Source organism: Amphiura filiformis, chromosome 16 (assembly GCF_039555335.1).
Source record: "Amphiura filiformis chromosome 16, Afil_fr2py, whole genome shotgun sequence".
Classification (NCBI taxonomy): Eukaryota; Metazoa; Echinodermata; class Ophiuroidea; order Amphilepidida; family Amphiuridae; genus Amphiura; species Amphiura filiformis.
The window spans coordinates 42,350,901-42,371,763 of record NC_092643.1 but is presented as its reverse complement, the minus strand read 5'-3'; the positions used below and the strand labels follow the sequence as shown (position 1 = coordinate 42,371,763).

The 20,863-nt window shown below is 38.1% G+C and overlaps 1 protein-coding gene across 1 annotated transcript; it reads left to right on the top strand.

Moving 5' to 3' along the window:
- Positions 1-764: 764 nt before the first annotated feature.
- LOC140136415 (2-hydroxyacylsphingosine 1-beta-galactosyltransferase-like) lies at positions 765-9,312 on the top strand. The gene is made up of 5 exons (XM_072158140.1): positions 765-1,984; positions 2,044-2,537; positions 4,131-4,290; positions 5,636-5,855; positions 8,059-9,312. The coding sequence occupies exons 1-5, from the start codon at positions 1,669-1,671 to the stop codon at positions 8,342-8,344; spliced, it is 1,476 nt and encodes a 491-aa protein (XP_072014241.1). The 5' UTR covers positions 765-1,668; the 3' UTR covers positions 8,345-9,312.
- Positions 9,313-20,863: the final 11,551 nt, after the last annotated feature.

Sequence of the window (20,863 nt, the reverse complement as noted above, 5' to 3'; positions counted from 1 at the left end):
TGAAAATTTTGACCTTTCGTATTGAAGATATTGATTTTTTTCCCAAAACACCAAAAAAAATTAGGTCTTTTTGGGAAAAAATCCATATCTTCAATATGAAAGGTCAAATTTTTCAATTGACCGTCGGCTTTTCCTCCCTGCTACATACACTTTAAGAATATGTCATTAGATTTATATAATTTATTTTCGAGGACTGTTATATATCAAAATTAGAAAAATATCAAATTTTTATAATTTGTCATAAAATTTGTATTATATTGTGATTTTTTAAAAATGAAAATTATTTGATATCAGAAAGACATGCTCCGTATTCAGAATGCAATTCGATAGGTCTGAGGTGCTCTCATGTCCCACAAAAAATACTGTCGAAACGCAATAAACGCTCATTTTGGATCCCTTAATGGCAACTTGTTTCTAATTAGGAAAATAATTTGTTTGAGAAATGTATAACCTCAGAATCGGATGAAATCATGGGTCAAAGGTTATGCATGTATTTCTATTGGACTTGAGGTGCATTCACTCTGAAGGGGGACATGACAATAAAATTGCGCCAAATGTGAATTGAGTATATAGTTCTTATGTTAAGAGGGGTAATTTGTGACCTCAGAATCGGATGAAATCGAACCAATGTTTAAAATTTGACCTCTGTGTATAAAAAAAGTAGTAATTGAGCATAAGATGACAATGATATGAGGGTTAGCGTAATGCATTTTGCAGTGATAAGTTACCGATTTGATTACGTGTTGTGTATGGTAATATTTTTATGTAAATAAACGATGCTTAATATTTGGACTTTATTGAAGACAACTGAGGTGGGGCCAAGTTGAAAGCTCTTCTGAGTTTACTGGCTAATATCACCATTTTAAAATCAACACGCTCGGTGTTACTTTTAACACCGACGTTTTTGCCAAACACTCTAAATTGACCAAGTTTGATATCAGTATATGAAATTTGGTGCATTTTCAAAAGTTGCAAATCAAAATGATGCACGCGGTCTAAATTCCTTAGAGTGGCTCTGTGGTCAAGCTTGCTTGCCCACGATGGGCACCTGTCGACTATCCCAAGTGCGTGCTTTATTCAATTGTTAATATAAAACGCATGGATTGTTACATTGCTTTACTGATGAATACCAGGGCATGATGCGATCGATATGACCTAGCGGTTTCGGGCTATGCCAATGGTCGCGGTCTGCCATTCACCTCTACAGATCCGCGTGGTCCGTTTTTAATTTGCAACTTTTACAAATGCACGAAATTTCATATACTGGTATAAATCTTTGTCAATTTAGAGTGTTTGGTGGCAAATTTGGTATCAAATCGGAGCTAACAAGATCAGGTTTTGATGTAGGACGGGTATATAAGTGGGGACTTTCTTTATGTGAGTAGTTTATATGAAAAAAAATTGTCTGAACGAAGTTCATACAACATTAAGTAAAAGTTCACATTTTGCTGTTTACACAGCTTTATACTCTTGACATACCTCACTGCGTTTATATAGTGCAATTTCACAGTCAAGGCTGAAAGTTCATACAAACCAAACACGAATGTTTCTATAGTCTATGCTCTCAGTATAATTATGGCGTACATGTGTAATATTTAAGTGTACTTTTTGTTTAAGATATTGTGGTTTTGACAAAAATAAACGGAGAACACGGTCACCTATTTCACCATGTCGACTCACGTGCTTCATTTGATTTCCCTCTCGTCACTTGTTCTTATAATTGCAATAAGTGTAACAAAATCTGCACGGATACTGATTTTACAAGGACCAGGAGAAGGTAGTCATTACTTCACAGCAACTGCCATTGGGGAAGTGCTCGTCAAACGTGGGCACCAAGTCACAATTTTACTAAGTGATCTATACGCATATCGAGCTAACGCTACAAAAGATGCACAGCTGTACAATTTCGAATTATATCAGTCATCAATGACTGCTGAAACTCGTGACGAATTATACACAGCGATGAACAGGGCAGCTTTTAAAAGTCAATTTATCAACTTTGTCATTGCAAATATGTCAAAAATAATGAATTTGCATATGCAGAATGTGAGAATATACTGAAGGATGTGACTCTGTTATCGAAACTTACAATGATTGATTTTGACTTAATATTAGTTGATATGATATTCAACTGCCCGGTTTTAGTGGCACAATATCTAGATAAACCATTTGTATATTTTGTAGCTAGTTCAATGGTACCCCACCCTTTTTCCTTTCGCAATCGTCTACCCATTAATCCAGCTTACATACCAGAAATGCTCACAGGTTTCGACCATAGAATGCCGTTTATGAATAGACTTAAAAACACCATTAATACCGGCATTGGAATGATGTTATGCAACCTCGTACTAGATCCGTATGAGCAAATAAAGAAGGTATACAAGATCAAACCTGAAGTATCTATGTATGATGCTTTGGGCGAAGGAGAACTGTGGTTTCTGCATACCAATTTTGCTCTTGATTTCCCTCGGCCATTAATGCCTAATGTGATACCAGTGGGTGGATTGACAACCAAACCTGCACAACCATTGAACGATGTAAGTACCATCATGTATGCACACAACACAGGGGCACTCACAATAGGCACTGATTGACCCGTACAGGTAGCGCTGTGTTGTAGATATAGGAGATGAACTAGTTAGCGTCACATATCAAAAAGTATAAAAGGTTTATCACTGCATGTTTCGGTTTAATCTTCACTAAGCGGGTTTATGGCTGAAAAGGCCACGGTGAATTTGCCGTGGACAAAACTGCCCTATGCAACATTCATTACTTAGTTCTATGGCCCCGTGTACATACATATCAACAATTGAATACCTGAATACAAATTCACCCAAGTCCAGGGAAAGTGATTTTGAGAAAACTAAAAAACAAATGTGTATCATACATGCTTGGTATACATAGGAGTATACTCAATAGACGTACGTACGTAGAGGGTGGATTTGGGTTCAACTTTTATACATAATTATGATTTCAATTTCCCATGCTTAACTCAATTTGACCAAAGTATGAGTTTTGTATTCATGTATTCAATTATTGTCTTGTGTTGTCATTGGAATAAAGATGTCTTGCATTACAATTTATCAAGTCCATCCCTCACTTCACACCATCTTATATCATACGACCTAATTAATTCAATAATCGAATTTAGTTTTCACTAATGCAATAGACTACTTGACATGTCTGGCAGTATGCGCGCGCATTATGGCAATTTCCATTGTTCTTTGCCCTGTAGTGTGCGTACGGGCACGTGTAAAATGATTTTAATAATGCACTTTGAAAACAAAAATGAGCAGCCAATGCAGTTTTTCATTGTTTATTTCTAGCCCGGGGTGTTAAAAACTACTGCTTTAGATGGTGAGGATGACACTCTCATCATCAATGACAGATTAATAAATTGTTAACATAATATTTCCAGTCATATAAAAAAAAAACACCAACAACAAAGATTCAAAATGTTTGCCTCTTGTTTCCTGTGTGTTAATTACTTAATGTATAGTATGAAAATGATTTAACAGCGGTCTTAAAATTCATAAAGATTAAATATAGAAAAGTGAGTCGCAAATGGCTATTTGCCAATTTATGGCTATTAAATTAAACTATATAATTTTGGGCCACTTAGGAATTTCACTTGGGAATTTCGGTATTTCACATTTACGTTAGAGGGAGGCGAGGGGTTCAGCCTCCTAACGAAAGGACTTTCATTTATAGGACTTCATCGAACTTTCGGGTTGTTCCCTTAGGGATTAGGCTAATAAAGAAGATGTTAAAAGGGCCCCGTATACCTCAAGTTGGTGCGACATCTATCTCATTTTGATAGTCAAACACCAATCAATAATCCTATTGATGAAGAGGATAATACGCTTTTACCTTAGATGGCCAGATAGCTCTGGTCTTTGTTTGCTTTGGCTACATCCTGTTCAAGTGGTGCGTTACCAGGCATTGTATTTTTTTTATATAGGTATGTATAACCAACAATTAACAATGAGAGAAATTTCGTGAAGATCGTAAAAGCAAGGTGATCACAGATTCAACAGTGTAAATATAAATAATCATTTCGTTTTATGCAGGAATTGGCAAGGTTCATAGACACTTCCGATGATCATGGCGTCATCTTATTCTCTATGTGAACTTACGTGATGTCGATGGATAATGATGTAGCGAGTATGTTTGCGAAAGCTTTTCGGGCATTACCTCAGAAGGTGATCTGGAAGTTAGGAGGAAATCTTGCGCAGGAACTACCTGACAACGTCAAAGTAATGGAATGGATTCCACAAAATGATATTTTGGGTAAGCAAAGGTTTTCCAATTGTTGAGCTAATAACGGCATGTAGAGTTTTGTATGAAGCAAATGTGTGCCATCATTTGGGCAGTTCAAAAATACGGCATACGTGGACCTACTTTTCAGTGGGTCACGGATTTCCTCAGCCACCGTTCACAGCAAATCCGGGTTGATAGACAAATCAACACTCAGCCAATGTGGATTCTGGCGTACCACAAGGCAGTGTCCTGGGACCGTTGCTCGACCTACCAGACTGCGTAAATAGCTCCAAAATTCCCATCTCGACTGTGTGTTGTACAAGTGGATATAGTGTGTTGTACTTCTAAATAATCTGAATACTTTGCCAAAGTGGGAACACGTGGCTCATGTAATATCATCCATCAAAATGCCCGGAGGTGCGTGTCACAAAGAAGAAACGGCCAAAATGGAAAGAATTTAAATTTTCTCATTCTTTTGGATGAGAAAATAATAATAATTCTCACCAGTTTTAATAAGACAATAATGATTGACACACACACCACGAAGTCTCTCATCCAAAAGAATAAGAAAATTTAAATTCTTTCCATTTTGGCCGTTTCTCACCAAAATGTCCGTTTTCTCATTAAAAACTTCCTCTAGTGCCTCCAGCACAACTTCTACCTTTATAGCACTCGAAGGATTAAGAAGGCTACGTACACGACTTAATATGTAAGACTAAGTACTGAATATGCTGCTGCAATATGGGGGCCCACATACACAAACAGACACCAAGAAAGTAGAAAAGTCCCGCAAAACAGTGCCAAATATATTTACCTATGACCGCAGATCAAGTATTACCCCCTGCTGAGTGAACTCCAGTGGCCTTTCTACAAAGTAAATGTCGCCAAAATCGACCAGATGCTCTATCGGATACACTTTGATCTGGTTGACATCAGTTGGAAAGAACACATTACTGACGTAACAATATGCGGTAGATACGAGAGTTATGACATCTGGGACTAGATGGTACCGTAACATGATAAACATCTAACACCAGATGTCATAACTCTCGTATCTACCGCATCATTTTTATCAGCACATTACTGTATATTTTTGCACCTGTGATTTCTTGTTTGCGTCATATATATGCGAGCACACCACTCTGCAGTGTGAAATCTTCCTTTCAAGAAGCCTGCATTATAGCTGGAACACCCATTCGCACATGACTTGACCTTTATTTCCATGTTTTGCCGTTAATAAAAGGCAGTACAGACGTCTTTACCACTAACAGTCTTGTAAATAGGCAAACAACGTTTAACACAAATAGCGCCCTCAATGTTCACATGTTAAGAGTGTTACATAACCATTTTATTAATGTTTCATATTTTTGGACAGGTCACAAGAAGGTAAAAGCATTTGTCATGCATTGTGGAATTAATGGAGTATACGAGGCGTTATACCATGCAGTGCCTCTCGTATGTCTACCGTTATTTGGGGATCAGTTTGATATCGCAGCCAGGGTGGCTTCAAAGGAAATTGGAATTCAACTCGACGTGTCTACTTTGGAGAGTTCTGTACTGGCTACACATATCCGCGATGTTATTGAAGATCAAAGGTAATGTCATGAAGGAGGTGGTTAAACTTTTCCTGTATACACAGAGCTATAAAAAGTGTTGGAACTAGATACAAAAAATACAGAGTGAAAGTGAAACTCAAATACACAACCCACATCACAACCCAATAAACGGGACCAATAAATATTTATTAAAGTCTGCGCACAGTTTTTTGTAGAGCTGTATTCATTTTAAAGCAAATTTGAACACCAATGGCGCTATTTATATTAAATCTTGATTGCATCTTCAAGGGATAGACAATAATGTATAAAGCCAAACATCATGTACGTTACGAGTGTAGAGAGGATGCGATTTCCAAACGCCGTAATCGTACGCACGTCATTATATTCAAAATCACTCTCCACTATCGCGTATTTAGCCAGTTTTCAAGATTTTGCACGTACGAAATGAACGTGGCGACAACGTTGAAAATCCACACAATTTGTCCATTTAACATTATATTAAAGACAGTCCGACTATTATAACTATTTTGGTTTGAAAATATTAATTATTATAATAAAACAACAGTAAGGTGTGAACATTTGACTTCATTCATACTCGCAGTTCATATGTACAGATTTTCCATTGAAATGCGTGGTGTGAGATTAGCCGTATAAAAATTAGATTGGGATTTGCCTTTTTGATACAAACACACGATATATATACACAGTGACGCTAAAATTGAAATTTTGTACGGCGTCACGACGGTTTATGCAACGCGCCTAATTTTCACTACGAAAAAGCCTCATTTTGTATGTTTTGAAAGTAAAGTCATGATATAGATATAGTGGTCTTGAGAATTCCAAACTATTTGTTTGTTTTTTTGTCAACCATTGGGAAGCACTGAAATGCAGGTAATTTTAGGCAGCATGCGCATACCTTAGTTTTTAGTCAAAATCAAAAGCATGCTGCATATTGAAGTAGTCATAAGACCCGGTGACCAATAAATTTGAAGCGCTTCGCCCTCTTGTGACCAGATCAGATGTTAGTCTTTGTTCCAGCCGCCTTGTACTCGACGAAAGAGCACAATCCAGCTTGGAAACGAGAATAGAAAAATGTACGCACGTTTTGAAAGCCCTATAAACTCAAGGTCCACACAATACGTATGGAACACCGCAATCTCTCTTGTATTCGTTTAGAAGAAAGCTTACATTTCAACAGAATTATTATTATGATGCAAATACAAGAAAGTGTCCCAATGCCATGCTTATTGCTAGTGTACAGAGTGCCCTGAAAGAACCGTATCATCGGGAACTGATTTTGTTTTTGGTATTTTAATGCATAAGCAAACATAAATAAATAACAAATGTGGTTGAGGAATATATTTGACAATTAACCCTTCCGTTTTTGAAATATAAGTATTTTACGAAACTGCTTCATTTTTCCAATCCGTTCCGCGGAATCAAATATTTATTAATGACAGCAGACGCCTCATGCGCTGATGCTGCGCAGTGATTAACACTCCGAATATAGATTATCGATATTGATATTAAAATCCGTGGAAAGACTTGAAAATGAGTGAGTTTCGTAAAATTCTTATATTTTTAATTGTCAAAATTCCAAAAGTATGAGATAGCTTATTTATACCTCAACCACACCGGTTATTTAGTTATGTTTATTTGTGGCGTTAAAATACCCAAACGGTTAAGTTTCCGACGATACAGTTCTTGCAGGGACACCCTTATGTTGCAAACGTATTACTCTATGCAAATACATAACATCACGCGTATGTCTATTGCAAGTGTATGCTTTGTCATTTGCAACGTTACCATGCCTGTTACGGACACGTGGTACTGGTGCAGCGGTACGGGCTCTACCTCCGACGTTGCCAACGTGTTGTGCACTTGGGCAATGCGCTTTAACTCACTTGCCTCTCTTTACCCAGTGGTGAAATGGGGAGCTGTTGGGAATATTACCTATTGAGCAACACCCAACGGTATGAGCATGGCTTGGGTAAATTGGCATCTGACATAATCTAACGCATGTGGAATAAATGTAAATCCATTTGATTCACGTGATAGGCGCTGTATAATATGTTTTAAATTTATTTGAAACCAAAAGGACACAAAAGAAAAGAGGTAACGCGATAGCTATAGATTAAAAAGTTACATCATATGAAGGTATAAGAATAAAAGGCTAGCTTTATGATTACCATGCCAATAACATCTTTTTCTTCTTTATTTTTTATCTTATTTATATCTGTAGGTTTAAAGACAACATGAATAAGTTTTCGTATATATTTCGCGATGCACAACAACATCCAGCGGAAGTGGGTGCTGATTGGATGGAGTATGTATTACGTCACGGTGGAGCGCGCCATCTACGATCTGCTGCACTTGATCTTGATACCTATCAATATCTCTTGATAGACGTTTTGATAACTGTCTGTATAGGTTCAATAATTGTTTTGTTTATTTTGATTACCTTATGCAAATTTTGTTTGCGAAAATGTATGAGTTCATGTGCAGGAAGTAAAAGCAAAAGGGATTAAAGATGTGGGGTGACAATAACTTGTGTTGAATAAATGTCCACATAGTGCAGTTATGTCCACGGCAAATTCACCGTGACCTTTCCAGCCATAAACCCGCGTAGTGAAGATTAAATCGAGATATGCAGTAACCATTATAGTAATCGATTGTCCAATGCAAATTTATTACCACGTGATAATATTAATCCAATGAGCAATCGAATTGTCCGCTACGGTCGACTAATCCAATTGATAATGACGCTATTGACATGTACGGGAGGAGCTCCACTGACCGAGTTTTGGGGTATTTTTCAAAGGTTTGCTGTCATTTACTCATCAAGGCGGTCCCTCGTTATTATAAGAACTATGCTAATGATTTAAAGATTGACATGTAGAGAATAAACCATACTTGATTGACAGAAAGTACTAAATTTGTACCTATTACGGTTTCGTGACACCCCTCTTCCAAATGCGACCAAGCCAGGGCGGCCCGGTGAAGTGCATTGGAATAACACGGGAGTTTTGATATAACGGTAGGATTTCTTTCTCATACAAATGTATGGTCCCCCCTTTTTAAAGATTGTACCGGGTTGAAAAGAATAAGTAATTAAAACATTGTACCGGGTTGAAAAGAATAAGTAATTAAAACATAGAGCAAGTACTAAAATCATAGCTTTTATACTTTTTGATATATGATGCTAACTAGTTCATCTCCTATATCTACAACACAGCGCTACCAGTAGGGGTCAATTGCCTATTGTGAGTGGCCCTGTGTTGTGTGCATACATGTAGGTAACAATAACTGCATGATGATCTTTTTCTTAGTGTTTGGGCCAAACTCCTTCTTATAATTTGCTGAGGCTGGTGAACCCCATTCCCACACAAGGAGTCTATTACATATCATTCAAATGTTTCACCTTTTCACGTTAACCGATTCAATGCAGCTGCTCAATGGCGTAACGTGAGTCATCCCCTGGGAGGGGGACGACTACGATGGGAGGGGCCACCGGGTCTCTCAAGTACACAAGCCGTTCTACTGCAATTGTCTTATGGGATTTTCTAAATTTCAGTCGATTGGAGGCACACACCCCTCTTGTGCCCCTGTGATGTTCGCCACTGTACCTGTTCGTGGCGAAAAAGAATTACGTATGCTAAGAGCCAAGGGTCGATCCCACAAATGGTTGTTTAAAAAGGATTCAGGCCCTTATTAGGGATTGTGCAATGATTATCAGCCCACGGCATATCCAAAATTGCTTGTCCCCTTCTCGGCCCGCCATAAATCGTTCACACCCCCCTTCGGCCTACCAAGAAATCTTGGCCTTTTGGCTTGCCCCCCCCCCCCCCTGATTGGCCAATCACTCGCCCGAGGGATTCACGGCGAACTGTTAATCGCTCCATATAAACATCTGAAATTGTCATGGGGAATGATTGTTAATACTGTATCTGTGGGAAGACGTCTATATATCCATACAAGACACTGAAAATTGATTGAGAAAATTTCTAAAAATATTTAAATATCTAAAATGAAAGAAAACTTTTATTTCGAGGGTTTAGAACCAGAAAGCCTTTAGTTAACTAACTCACTATGACCAGATCTCACAAAATGAGCATAAAGTTGGCTCCTTGCTTTGGACTTTTGAAATCAATATTTCCTCCGCAATATCATTTCTTTTCTATTGAATTTTGTCACGATTAATGGACTGTATCTTCTATGGTGTCCTAGCGACTTCATGCTTATTTTGTGGGAGCAGGTGATTGTGAGTTGAGGCTTCCTGGCTCTCAACCCTCGATATATTGGTTGGTAAGGCTGCGATCGCATAGAAGTATACGGTATACGGTATTCGCTATACGAAATACGCTCATTCGATCAGGCTGAGTTCACATAGTATGCTCCTATGTGAACTCAGCCTGATCAAATGAGCGTATTTCGTATAGCGAATAGCGAATACCGTATACCGTATACCGTATACTTCTATGTGATCGCAGCCTAATGGTAGCATCATGAAAAATGTACTATGGTTGAAAAAGTTTTAGATATCCAACCTACGTTATGTGAAAAAAATATCAATGTAGAGAGAAATTGTGTAATTTGTGTAAGCTAAGCTAAATTAAGAAATACATATTCGAGAGGTAAAACTACTAATTAACCAAATTTAAGTCCTTACACTTTCAAAATCATAAGAAAAGTAATAGGCTCAAACGATATGTAAAATCATAATACCGCCCTCAAAAATTTACCACACGATAATCCTGATAGTGGCGTCATGGACTGTATAAGATGGCGTAGAGGTAAAGATTTTGACCGCGCAGAGCTAGTGTATCAGTGTGTGGGACTTAAGGGATTAGATAGCGACAATATTTTTGTGGGACCTGAGAGCACATCAGGTCTTTTGGGGGGAAATGCATATCATACGCATTAGCGGCCGTTTTATGCAAATTAGCATTTTTCTTTTCCCTTTTTTTTCCTTTTTTGGATATGTTGTTGGTGATCTCTTTTAGAAATAAACTCCTCAACGAAAGTTTGGAAAGTATTTTTAAGCATCTATATCTCAGATGATTTGCAGGGCGGATTTAGAGGGGCGCATCCGGCGCACGCCCTCTAATTTTGCAGAACGGCGCCTGACTTAACGTATTTTTGCAGAGCGGCGCCTGACTTTGTGTGGGCAGCGGCGGTGGCTCGGCGCCCCGCTATTGAAAATTCCTGAATCCGCCCTGGCGACATTTATACCCCTTAAAAATGACGCCAGATTTGAAACAATCACATTTTTCATGGCTGAGTACACGTCTTGTGAATGTAGAGGGGTCTCAAACAGAATGTGCCAAATAACTCCAAGTTGTCCATTATTCTGTGCTCAAACAACACTAGTCACTAACCTCAATATCGGGTGGATAAAGCATACGCAGCCACAACTGCCAGACACCACATCCTCATGCTGCTCAACAGCCTGGTCACATGTTGCTATGGGGTGGCATTCCATTCTTCAACCAGGATTCATCGCAGGTCATTCAATTCAATTCAAGCTGGTCCCACAAGTGTTCAATAGGGTTGAGGTCTGGGAGCTTCTGGGCTGATGGCAGGCCATTCCATTCTCCGTTGACTACCCTGTCATCTTGGAGGATTGCATTAGGGTCCAGATTGCCATGAAGATATGGGATTACAGCTTGCAGCATAGAATGATTAATTTGGTACGCTCTGTTTGAGGCCCCACTACATTCACAAGACGTGTACTCAGGCTTGAAAAAGGTGATTGTTTCAAATGTGGTGTCATTGTAAAGGGGATTAAGTAGCTGTACATTGATATGCAACACGATATGAACATGTCACATGGTTTGTGGGATAGGCTTTTACGACGGGAATTCATAAAACCATGTGACAATTAGTGGGTTTTTAGCGGGTTCACCATCGGACAAGGGTCCGAACCCGCTAAAAACCCACTAAATGTCACATGGTTTTATTTTCGTGGATGAAGATCACCCGCGAAAATATTTCCAAGTGATGTCATCAGCCCTACAACAAAAGGCGAGCAAAGTCCCACTGCTAATTTTTAACGGAAATGGTTCCGAATTTGACATTTGATTTTTGCAGAATCAATTATCTCAAAATTATTTTTGTGGATTTTATAGCTTCATTTCCATTGCTAGATTATTTATTTACCTAATCACATATTATTGTAAAGATGGTCTAAATTCAACAAAACATCCAGCTTTCACAATAAACTCGCTGGAAAAATTGGGCATAAATCAGCTGAAATGGCTACTTTTGTTTATACATACAGTGCATAGAAAAAACTGATTTTTTATTAATTTCTGTCTCATACTTGTCGTTAAAATCAATCCTAAATATTTAAATTATCTAGATAAATCATATATACATAAAAAACATTATTTTGGAATTTTTGGAGTGTTATGACTTAAGAAAATAAAGTCCAATTTAGTGAAAATAAAAAAGGCGGTGAACAAGGACGAAATTCCAAGATGGCCGCCCATAGAACCATGCGTTGATAATTTGTGTCAAAGTAGACGTAAATAAATAAAAGCATAATGATAGTGTGCATGTCATTTCCTACAAAGAAATGGTCATATTTCAAGGACAAATATTCCCAACATTCTATTTAGTGAACTTGAGGTAAATCTAAAATTCTACCCAAAAATACGAGAAAATATACGTTTTTTACGACGTAAAGTAAGGCTACTTTGTGAAGTTTCTGGCATGTTTGGTGCCGAATAGCGGAGATTTTGACGCACACCGACATCGCCCGGTTAATAATTACATTAGTACAGCCAGAGACACTCAAATGAATACACGGGATCATACACGTAAATGTGCTATGCACGTTTGATATTCAGACGATAAATCTTTTCGGGGTGGAAAATGATGAATATCTCCCGTAAATGATTTCGTATAAAGAAACCAGATGTGGTTCCTTGCACTTGAACATATATGTTCAACATATATTATCGTCGTTAGGTTGCGCTTTGAAAAACCAGCGTGCGTCTTGAGATGAAAAAGTGACCAAAATCATCAGATTTTATATAGCGCAGCTTAGACCCTCGTGGAGGTAGTCTCGGCCCAGACTGTATGTGGCTATCACGAACATACAGGATCGACGAGTGTCAGACCGACTGACACAAACTGACTCTGTAGGAGACTATCGTAAAGGCAGTTAAAAGCATATAACAATGGCGTATGTATGCTCGCTGACCGTACAGAGGTCAGTCACAGGCTAATATCATTAGCCTTAGTCGGATGTCCTTCAGCCTATTATGTGTTTTATAAACAGGTGGGAACACCCATTCGTGGCTGTGGATTCACCCTACCATGGCATTTTCTGCCATGAAGATATCGGGACGATGACACTGTGTGACGTGTATTCACTGTTATGAAAGCTATAAAAAATGCACCTTGTTAACTAACAAATTCCCATTTAAAGTCCCACTCCTAATTCACACCTTTTTTTCACTTTCAAAACCGGTGGGACTATCATGACTATACTCGCGTCAGTAATACAGTACGGTACTAGTAATAGTCTCGGTCCCAGCCGATTTGTGCTCCTTCGTCACTGACGGAGGACCGAGACATTACTAGTAATTCCTTCAACACTACACCAAAAACATCTGAAATTGTCATGGGGAATGATTGTTAATACTGTATCTGTGGGAAGACGTCTATATATCCATACAAGACACTGAAAATTGATTGAGAAAATTTCTAAAAATATTTAAATATCTAAAATGAAAGAAAACTTTTATTTCGAGGGTTTAGAACCAGAAAGCCTTTAGTTAACTAACTCACTATGACCAGATCTCACAAAATGAGCATAAAGTTGGCTCCTTGCTTTGGACTTTTGAAATCAATATTTCCTCCGCAATATCATTTCTTTTCTATTGAATTTTGTCACGATTAATGGACTGTATCTTCTATGGTGTCCTAGCGACTTCATGCTTATTTTGTGGGAGCAGGTGATTGTGAGTTGAGGCTTCCTGGCTCTCAACCCTCGATATATTGGTTGGTAAGGCTGCGATCGCATAGAAGTATACGGTATACGGTATTCGCTATACGAAATACGCTCATTCGATCAGGCTGAGTTCACATAGTATGCTCCTATGTGAACTCAGCCTGATCAAATGAGCGTATTTCGTATAGCGAATAGCGAATACCGTATACCGTATACCGTATACTTCTATGTGATCGCAGCCTAATGGTAGCATCATGAAAAATGTACTATGGTTGAAAAAGTTTTAGATATCCAACCTACGTTATGTGAAAAAAATATCAATGTAGAGAGAAATTGTGTAATTTGTGTAAGCTAAGCTAAATTAAGAAATACATATTCGAGAGGTAAAACTACTAATTAACCAAATTTAAGTCCTTACACTTTCAAAATCATAAGAAAAGTAATAGGCTCAAACGATATGTAAAATCATAATACCGCCCTCAAAAATTTACCACACGATAATCCTGATAGTGGCGTCATGGACTGTATAAGATGGCGTAGAGGTAAAGATTTTGACCGCGCAGAGCTAGTGTATCAGTGTGTGGGACTTAAGGGATTAGATAGCGACAATATTTTTGTGGGACCTGAGAGCACATCAGGTCTTTTGGGGGGGAAATGCATATCATACGCATTAGCGGCCGTTTTATGCAAATTAGCATTTTTCTTTTCCCTTTTTTTTCCTTTTTGGATATGTTGTTGGTGATCTCTTTTAGAAATAAACTCCTCAACGAAAGTTTGGAAAGTATTTTTAAGCATCTATATCTCAGATGATTTGCAGGGGCGGATTTAGAGGGGGCGCATCCGGCGCACGCCCTCTAATTTTTGCAGAACGGCGCCTGACTTAACGTATTTTTGCAGAGCGGCGCCTGACTTTGTGTGGGCAGCGGCGGTGGCTCGGCGCCCCGCTATTGAAAATTCCTGAATCCGCCCTGGCGACATTTATACCCCTTAAAAATGACGCCAGATTTGAAACAATCACATTTTTCATGGCTGAGTACACGTCTTGTGAATGTAGAGGGGTCTCAAACAGAATGTGCCAAATAACTCCAAGTTGTCCATTATTCTGTGCTCAAACAACACTAGTCACTAACCTCAATATCGGGTGGATAAAGCATACGCAGCCACAACTGCCAGACACCACATCCTCATGCTGCTCAACAGCCTGGTCACATGTTGCTATGGGGTGGCATTCCATTCTTCAACCAGGATTCATCGCAGGTCATTCAATTCAATTCAAGCTGGTCCCACAAGTGTTCAATAGGGTTGAGGTCTGGGAGCTTCTGGGCTGATGGCAGGCCATTCCATTCTCCGTTGACTACCCTGTCATCTTGGAGGATTGCATTAGGGTCCAGATTGCCATGAAGATATGGGATTACAGCTTGCAGCATAGAATGATTAATTTGGTACGCTCTGTTTGAGGCCCCACTACATTCACAAGACGTGTACTCAGGCTTGAAAAAGGTGATTGTTTCAAATGTGGTGTCATTGTAAAGGGGGATTAAGTAGCTGTACATTGATATGCAACACGATATGAACATGTCACATGGTTTGTGGGATAGGCTTTTACGACGGGAATTCATAAAACCATGTGACAATTAGTGGGTTTTTAGCGGGTTCACCATCGGACAAGGGTCCGAACCCGCTAAAAACCCACTAAATGTCACATGGTTTTATTTTCGTGGATGAAGATCACCCGCGAAAATATTTCCAAGTGATGTCATCAGCCCTACAACAAAAGGCGAGCAAAGTCCCACTGCTAATTTTTTAACGGAAATGGTTCCGAATTTGACATTTGATTTTTTGCAGAATCAATTATCTCAAAATTATTTTTGTGGATTTTATAGCTTCATTTCCATTGCTAGATTATTTATTTACCTAATCACATATTATTGTAAAGATGGTCTAAATTCAACAAAACATCCAGCTTTCACAATAAACTCGCTGGAAAAATTGGGCATAAATCAGCTGAAATGGCTACTTTTGTTTATACATACAGTGCATAGAAAAAACTGATTTTTTATAAATTTCTGTCTCATACTTGTCGTTAAAATCAATCCTAAATATTTAAATTATCTAGATAAATCATATATACATAAAAAACATTATTTTGGAATTTTTGGAGTGTTATGACTTAAGAAAATAAAGTCCAATTTAGTGAAAATAAAAAAGGCGGTGAACAAGGACGAAATTCCAAGATGGCCGCCCATAGAACCATGCGTTGATAATTTGTGTCAAAGTAGACGTAAATAAATAAAAGCATAATGATAGTGTGCATGTCATTTCCTACAAAGAAATGGTCATATTTCAAGGACAAATATTCCCAACATTCTATTTAGTGAACTTGAGGTAAATCTAAAATTCTACCCAAAAATACGAGAAAATATACGTTTTTTACGACGTAAAGTAAGGCTACTTTGTGAAGTTTCTGGCATGTTTGGTGCCGAATAGCGGAGATTTTGACGCACACCGACATCGCCCGGTTAATAATTACATTAGTACAGCCAGAGACACTCAAATGAATACACGGGATCATACACGTAAATGTGCTATGCACGTTTGATATTCAGACGATAAATCTTTTCGGGGTGGAAAATGATGAATATCTCCCGTAAATGATTTCGTATAAAGAAACCAGATGTGGTTCCTTGCACTTGAACATATATGTTCAACATATATTATCGTCGTTAGGTTGCGCTTTGAAAAACCAGCGTGCGTCTTGAGATGAAAAAGTGACCAAAATCATCAGATTTTATATAGCGCAGCTTAGACCCTCGTGGAGGTAGTCTCGGCCCAGACTGTATGTGGCTATCACGAACATACAGGATCGACGAGTGTCAGACCGACTGACACAAACTGACTCTGTAGGAGACTATCGTAAAGGCAGTTAAAAGCATATAACAATGGCGTATGTATGCTCGCTGACCGTACAGAGGTCAGTCACAGGCTAATATCATTAGCCTTAGTCGGATGTCCTTCAGCCTATTATGTGTTTTATAAACAGGTGGGAACACCCATTCGTGGCTGTGGATTCACCCTACCATGGCATTTTCTGCCATGAAGATATCGGGACGATGACACTGTGTGACGTGTATTCACTGTTATGAAAGCTATAAAAAATGCACCTTGTTAACTAACAAATTCCCATTTAAAGTCCCACTCCTAATTCACACCTTTTTTTCACTTTCAAAACCGGTGGGACTATCATGACTATACTCGCGTCAGTAATACAGTACGGTACTAGTAATAGTCTCGGTCCCAGCCGATTTGTGCTCCTTCGTCACTGACGGAGGACCGAGACATTACTAGTAATTCCTTCAACACTACACCCCACGAAAATGTCATTGATACTTCCAACCGCAAAAATATCTGTCCGCGAATATTTCCACTTATACTACATGATAATACGACGTAGGGAAGAGTGCATTACATTTGCTTCTGCCAGTCAGATGTTGCATCCTCATACTACACATACCATGCCAATATATATAGGATACCGGTATACTTGTCTCCAACATATGTTGATATATTGGATCCGTGTACAGAAAAACTTCATTGACAAAATGATTAGCAGCAATTTTTGGATATTTATTTTCATGTTCATCTGGTGTTTTATGAATGTTGTTGAATGTTCAGGTAAGCCGCAAGTTATATAATTACCATGATTACAGGGCTAATATTGCATGAGTTCAAATTATTATTATAAGTCACTGGGCTAAAATATAAATAAAATGGTGCAATAATTTATGTGTGTATCCCCGGGGTGGTGAATTATAGGGGTAGGGCAAAGATTTTTAGACAGGCAAAAAAAAAAAAAAAAAAGGTGGGGGCGTTTTTGGCAGGTCGAAAGGGCCGGGGGCAAACAATTTTTGACACCGATATTTTCGGCTCCGTTTCTATATCCCCCTTAAAGGTATAGGAAAACGTTAGGAACACGTTCAAATATGGAAAATTTCCTGCTCACTGGACTCGCATTATACAGACTTGACATTTAATATGGAATATTTCTTCACGAAGTGCCAACATTGATCTGAAAGGGGTCTGCACAAACCGCACGGGTTAAATATTTATTGGGATGTGCCGGGAGATATGGTGTCAAATATTTTTAATAGAAAATGTGCTTCCCATGAATTTATATAATAATGGTGCTTATAATGCAGTGCATTTGCCTAAAATGGCGGACTTAAGCAGGCTGAATTTGAGCTTCCTGGGGGACACAATTTCGGCAACAAATTTAGTTGGGTTTGAGATGATATTGCCTAGACTTTGTTAGCAATTGGCATTTGTCACAGCTGAATGCACTTGTTATGTACCATTTTTTGGAAAATGGGAGGAGCTTAAAAATATAGCTTTTCAAAGTGGTACTCAGAAAGTTTGAATGTCCCCCACTGGGGTTAAATGTTATAAACTTACGGTACAAAAACTAACTGCGCGGATTCCTGTTTGTCCAGTGAACTCGCGCTGTTTATTTATGTACAGTTAGTTTATAACACTTGGCCCCAGGAGGCATTCAAATTTTCTGAGTACGTACGACTTTGAAGAGCCATTTTTTCAAAAGCTCCTCCCACATTCAAAACTGGTACATTACAAGTGCATTCAGTTGTGACAAATGCAAAGAACTGACAAAGTTCGGGAAATATCACCACAAACCCCAATAGATTTGATAATAACATAACAATGTTGCATATAGTACGAATTTGTGTCCCCACAAAGCTCAAATTCAGCCTCCCTAAATCCGCCATTTTAGGCAAATGCACTACATTATGAGCACACTGATGTTAACTCACGGAAAGCACATTTTCTATCAAGAACTATTTGATAACATCTCCCGACACACCCCAATAAATATTTAACCCGTACGGTTTATGCAGACCCGCTCAGATTAGTCTTGGCACTTCGTGAAGAAATATTCCATACTACATGTCAAGTCTGTATAATAAGACAATTTAAGGTTAGCAACAATTTTAAACTGTTGTGATTTGGTAGTTCATAACATAAAAAATGTTATTTTTCAATAATATATTGATTTTGGCACGTCAAAAGGGGTGCAATAGTTTTTTGGCACCTCAAAGGGGGGGGGGCAACATAAAAAAATTTTGGCACGGCCAAAGGAGAGAGGATTCTGTTTTTTACACGATAGCAATGAATGTATTAAACTAACATATGTCGTGCAAAAATCAAGACTTTAGGTGCTGTAGTTTTGTCACAATTTGAGATTTCGAATAAAACGCAGGAACCGTCGTTTTATTATTACGATGGAAATATTAGTCGAACGCATTTACACAATGTTTGCAACACACTGCGCTGGTAGTAAATGCCGGTTTTCTTTGCTTTACATCAGTTACCCGGCTCAAAATGAAAGGGTCATATCTTCAGTTTCAGTTTCAGTTTCAATTGACAGTAATGACTGACAGTAAAAGGTAACATTTTATGGAAAAGAAATACTAATCTATTTTTTATGGAAATGTATGCATGGCTTTAAGTAAAATTAAGTGAAAACCAACAAATCCAAAATAGTATGTCTACCCTCAGGATCCTTAATAACTTTGTTTGTAGTGACTGAGATGGAAGACTTGATTGTAATTCCGACACCCTTGCTGTTAGACGCAAAACTGAAAAACCACTAGTGTCCACCCCATTGAGTATAAGCAAGTTCGATAATTCAGAACAGAGTGCAAATCAGTGTATTGTGGGTAAAAGTCTGTAGGGATATCACAGCCAGGCCTCACACAGAAATTCAATGGTGACGAACTTTGCACTATTAAAAAAACCTTTTAAATTGTTGTTTTTTGCCAGTTGTTGGGTCTGATTGTCCCCATAGAACTGTTATATAACAAACAAAGATAGTTAGAACCTACCTTGGAAGTACCAAAGTTGTAAATGACAAATGAAATCACAGTAATTTCCGATTAGTCAAAGTCCATTCCCACAGCCGTCTATGGGAGGATTGTGTTATTATATTCCCAAGAATGTCCAAGAATATTACCCACAATGCACTCTGTTCTGAATTATCGAATTAGCTTATTCTACCATTTCTTGTCTGTCAAAGAAGAATGGGTTTCCTGTAGAAAAACAATGTCAACATAATACGTTTATGAAAATAACTGAAAACTGATAAAATTTTTTAATTTTTTAAAGCCATGTTTGAGCATTATAAAAAGATAAAATGTTGACAAGTCAATGAAGAGGGAATTAAAACAAAGATGGCAAGACCAAGAAAAAAACAACACCATCACAGCAACAGACAAACAAACAAAACATTAAAACATACATACGAAAACCATACCAATAGGTCAGAACCTCAAGATTGTTTTAGTTCTAACCGGTAAGCCGCAAATCATCTGGTATGGTTACTCCATCAAAAGTTAAATATTTCATATTTATTTATTTATTTATATTTATTTATTTATTGGAACATACACTTTTGTATCAGTGGCACACGCCTAACCAGCGGTGCGTTCAAAAACAACATTATAATACAAGAAACAAATTAAAAAGACAAATGAATATGCACATGTAAAATTGTGGCATTAATACAAAAGCAAAAGAAACTGTCTGTCTTAACCCAAGTTGGTTTGAAGTGGGTCGTTAGCAGGAAATAAAACAAAATGTAGAAAATGAAAATATAAAATTAAATTACATACTGGCATGACATGACAATTAATGGACATTAAATATTCTTCAAGACAGAGGATCTCAAAGACCATGCACGTTTAAAATAACTTTCAAGACATATCAAAACAATTGTTGACTTCATTCTCACAGTCCCAACATAAGGCACAGTTTTACATCCAAGTCCCCCGCCATAAAAAAAAATCTCTAAATTCTGGTCCGAAAGATTACGCTCTAGCTTGGAGAATTCTTCAGTACGTATATCATTCAGGGCGGAGCATGTAAAGAGGAAATGGCGAAGATCTTCTGTACCATTTTTGCACAAAGGACAATTTTCGTCCATGCCTACAGTCCAGGAATGAATTCTACCATTAAGGGGAAGAGTGTTAGACCGTGCCTTAAATTTGAAACTTGCTCCGTGGAAATCGGTTTTTCCAAA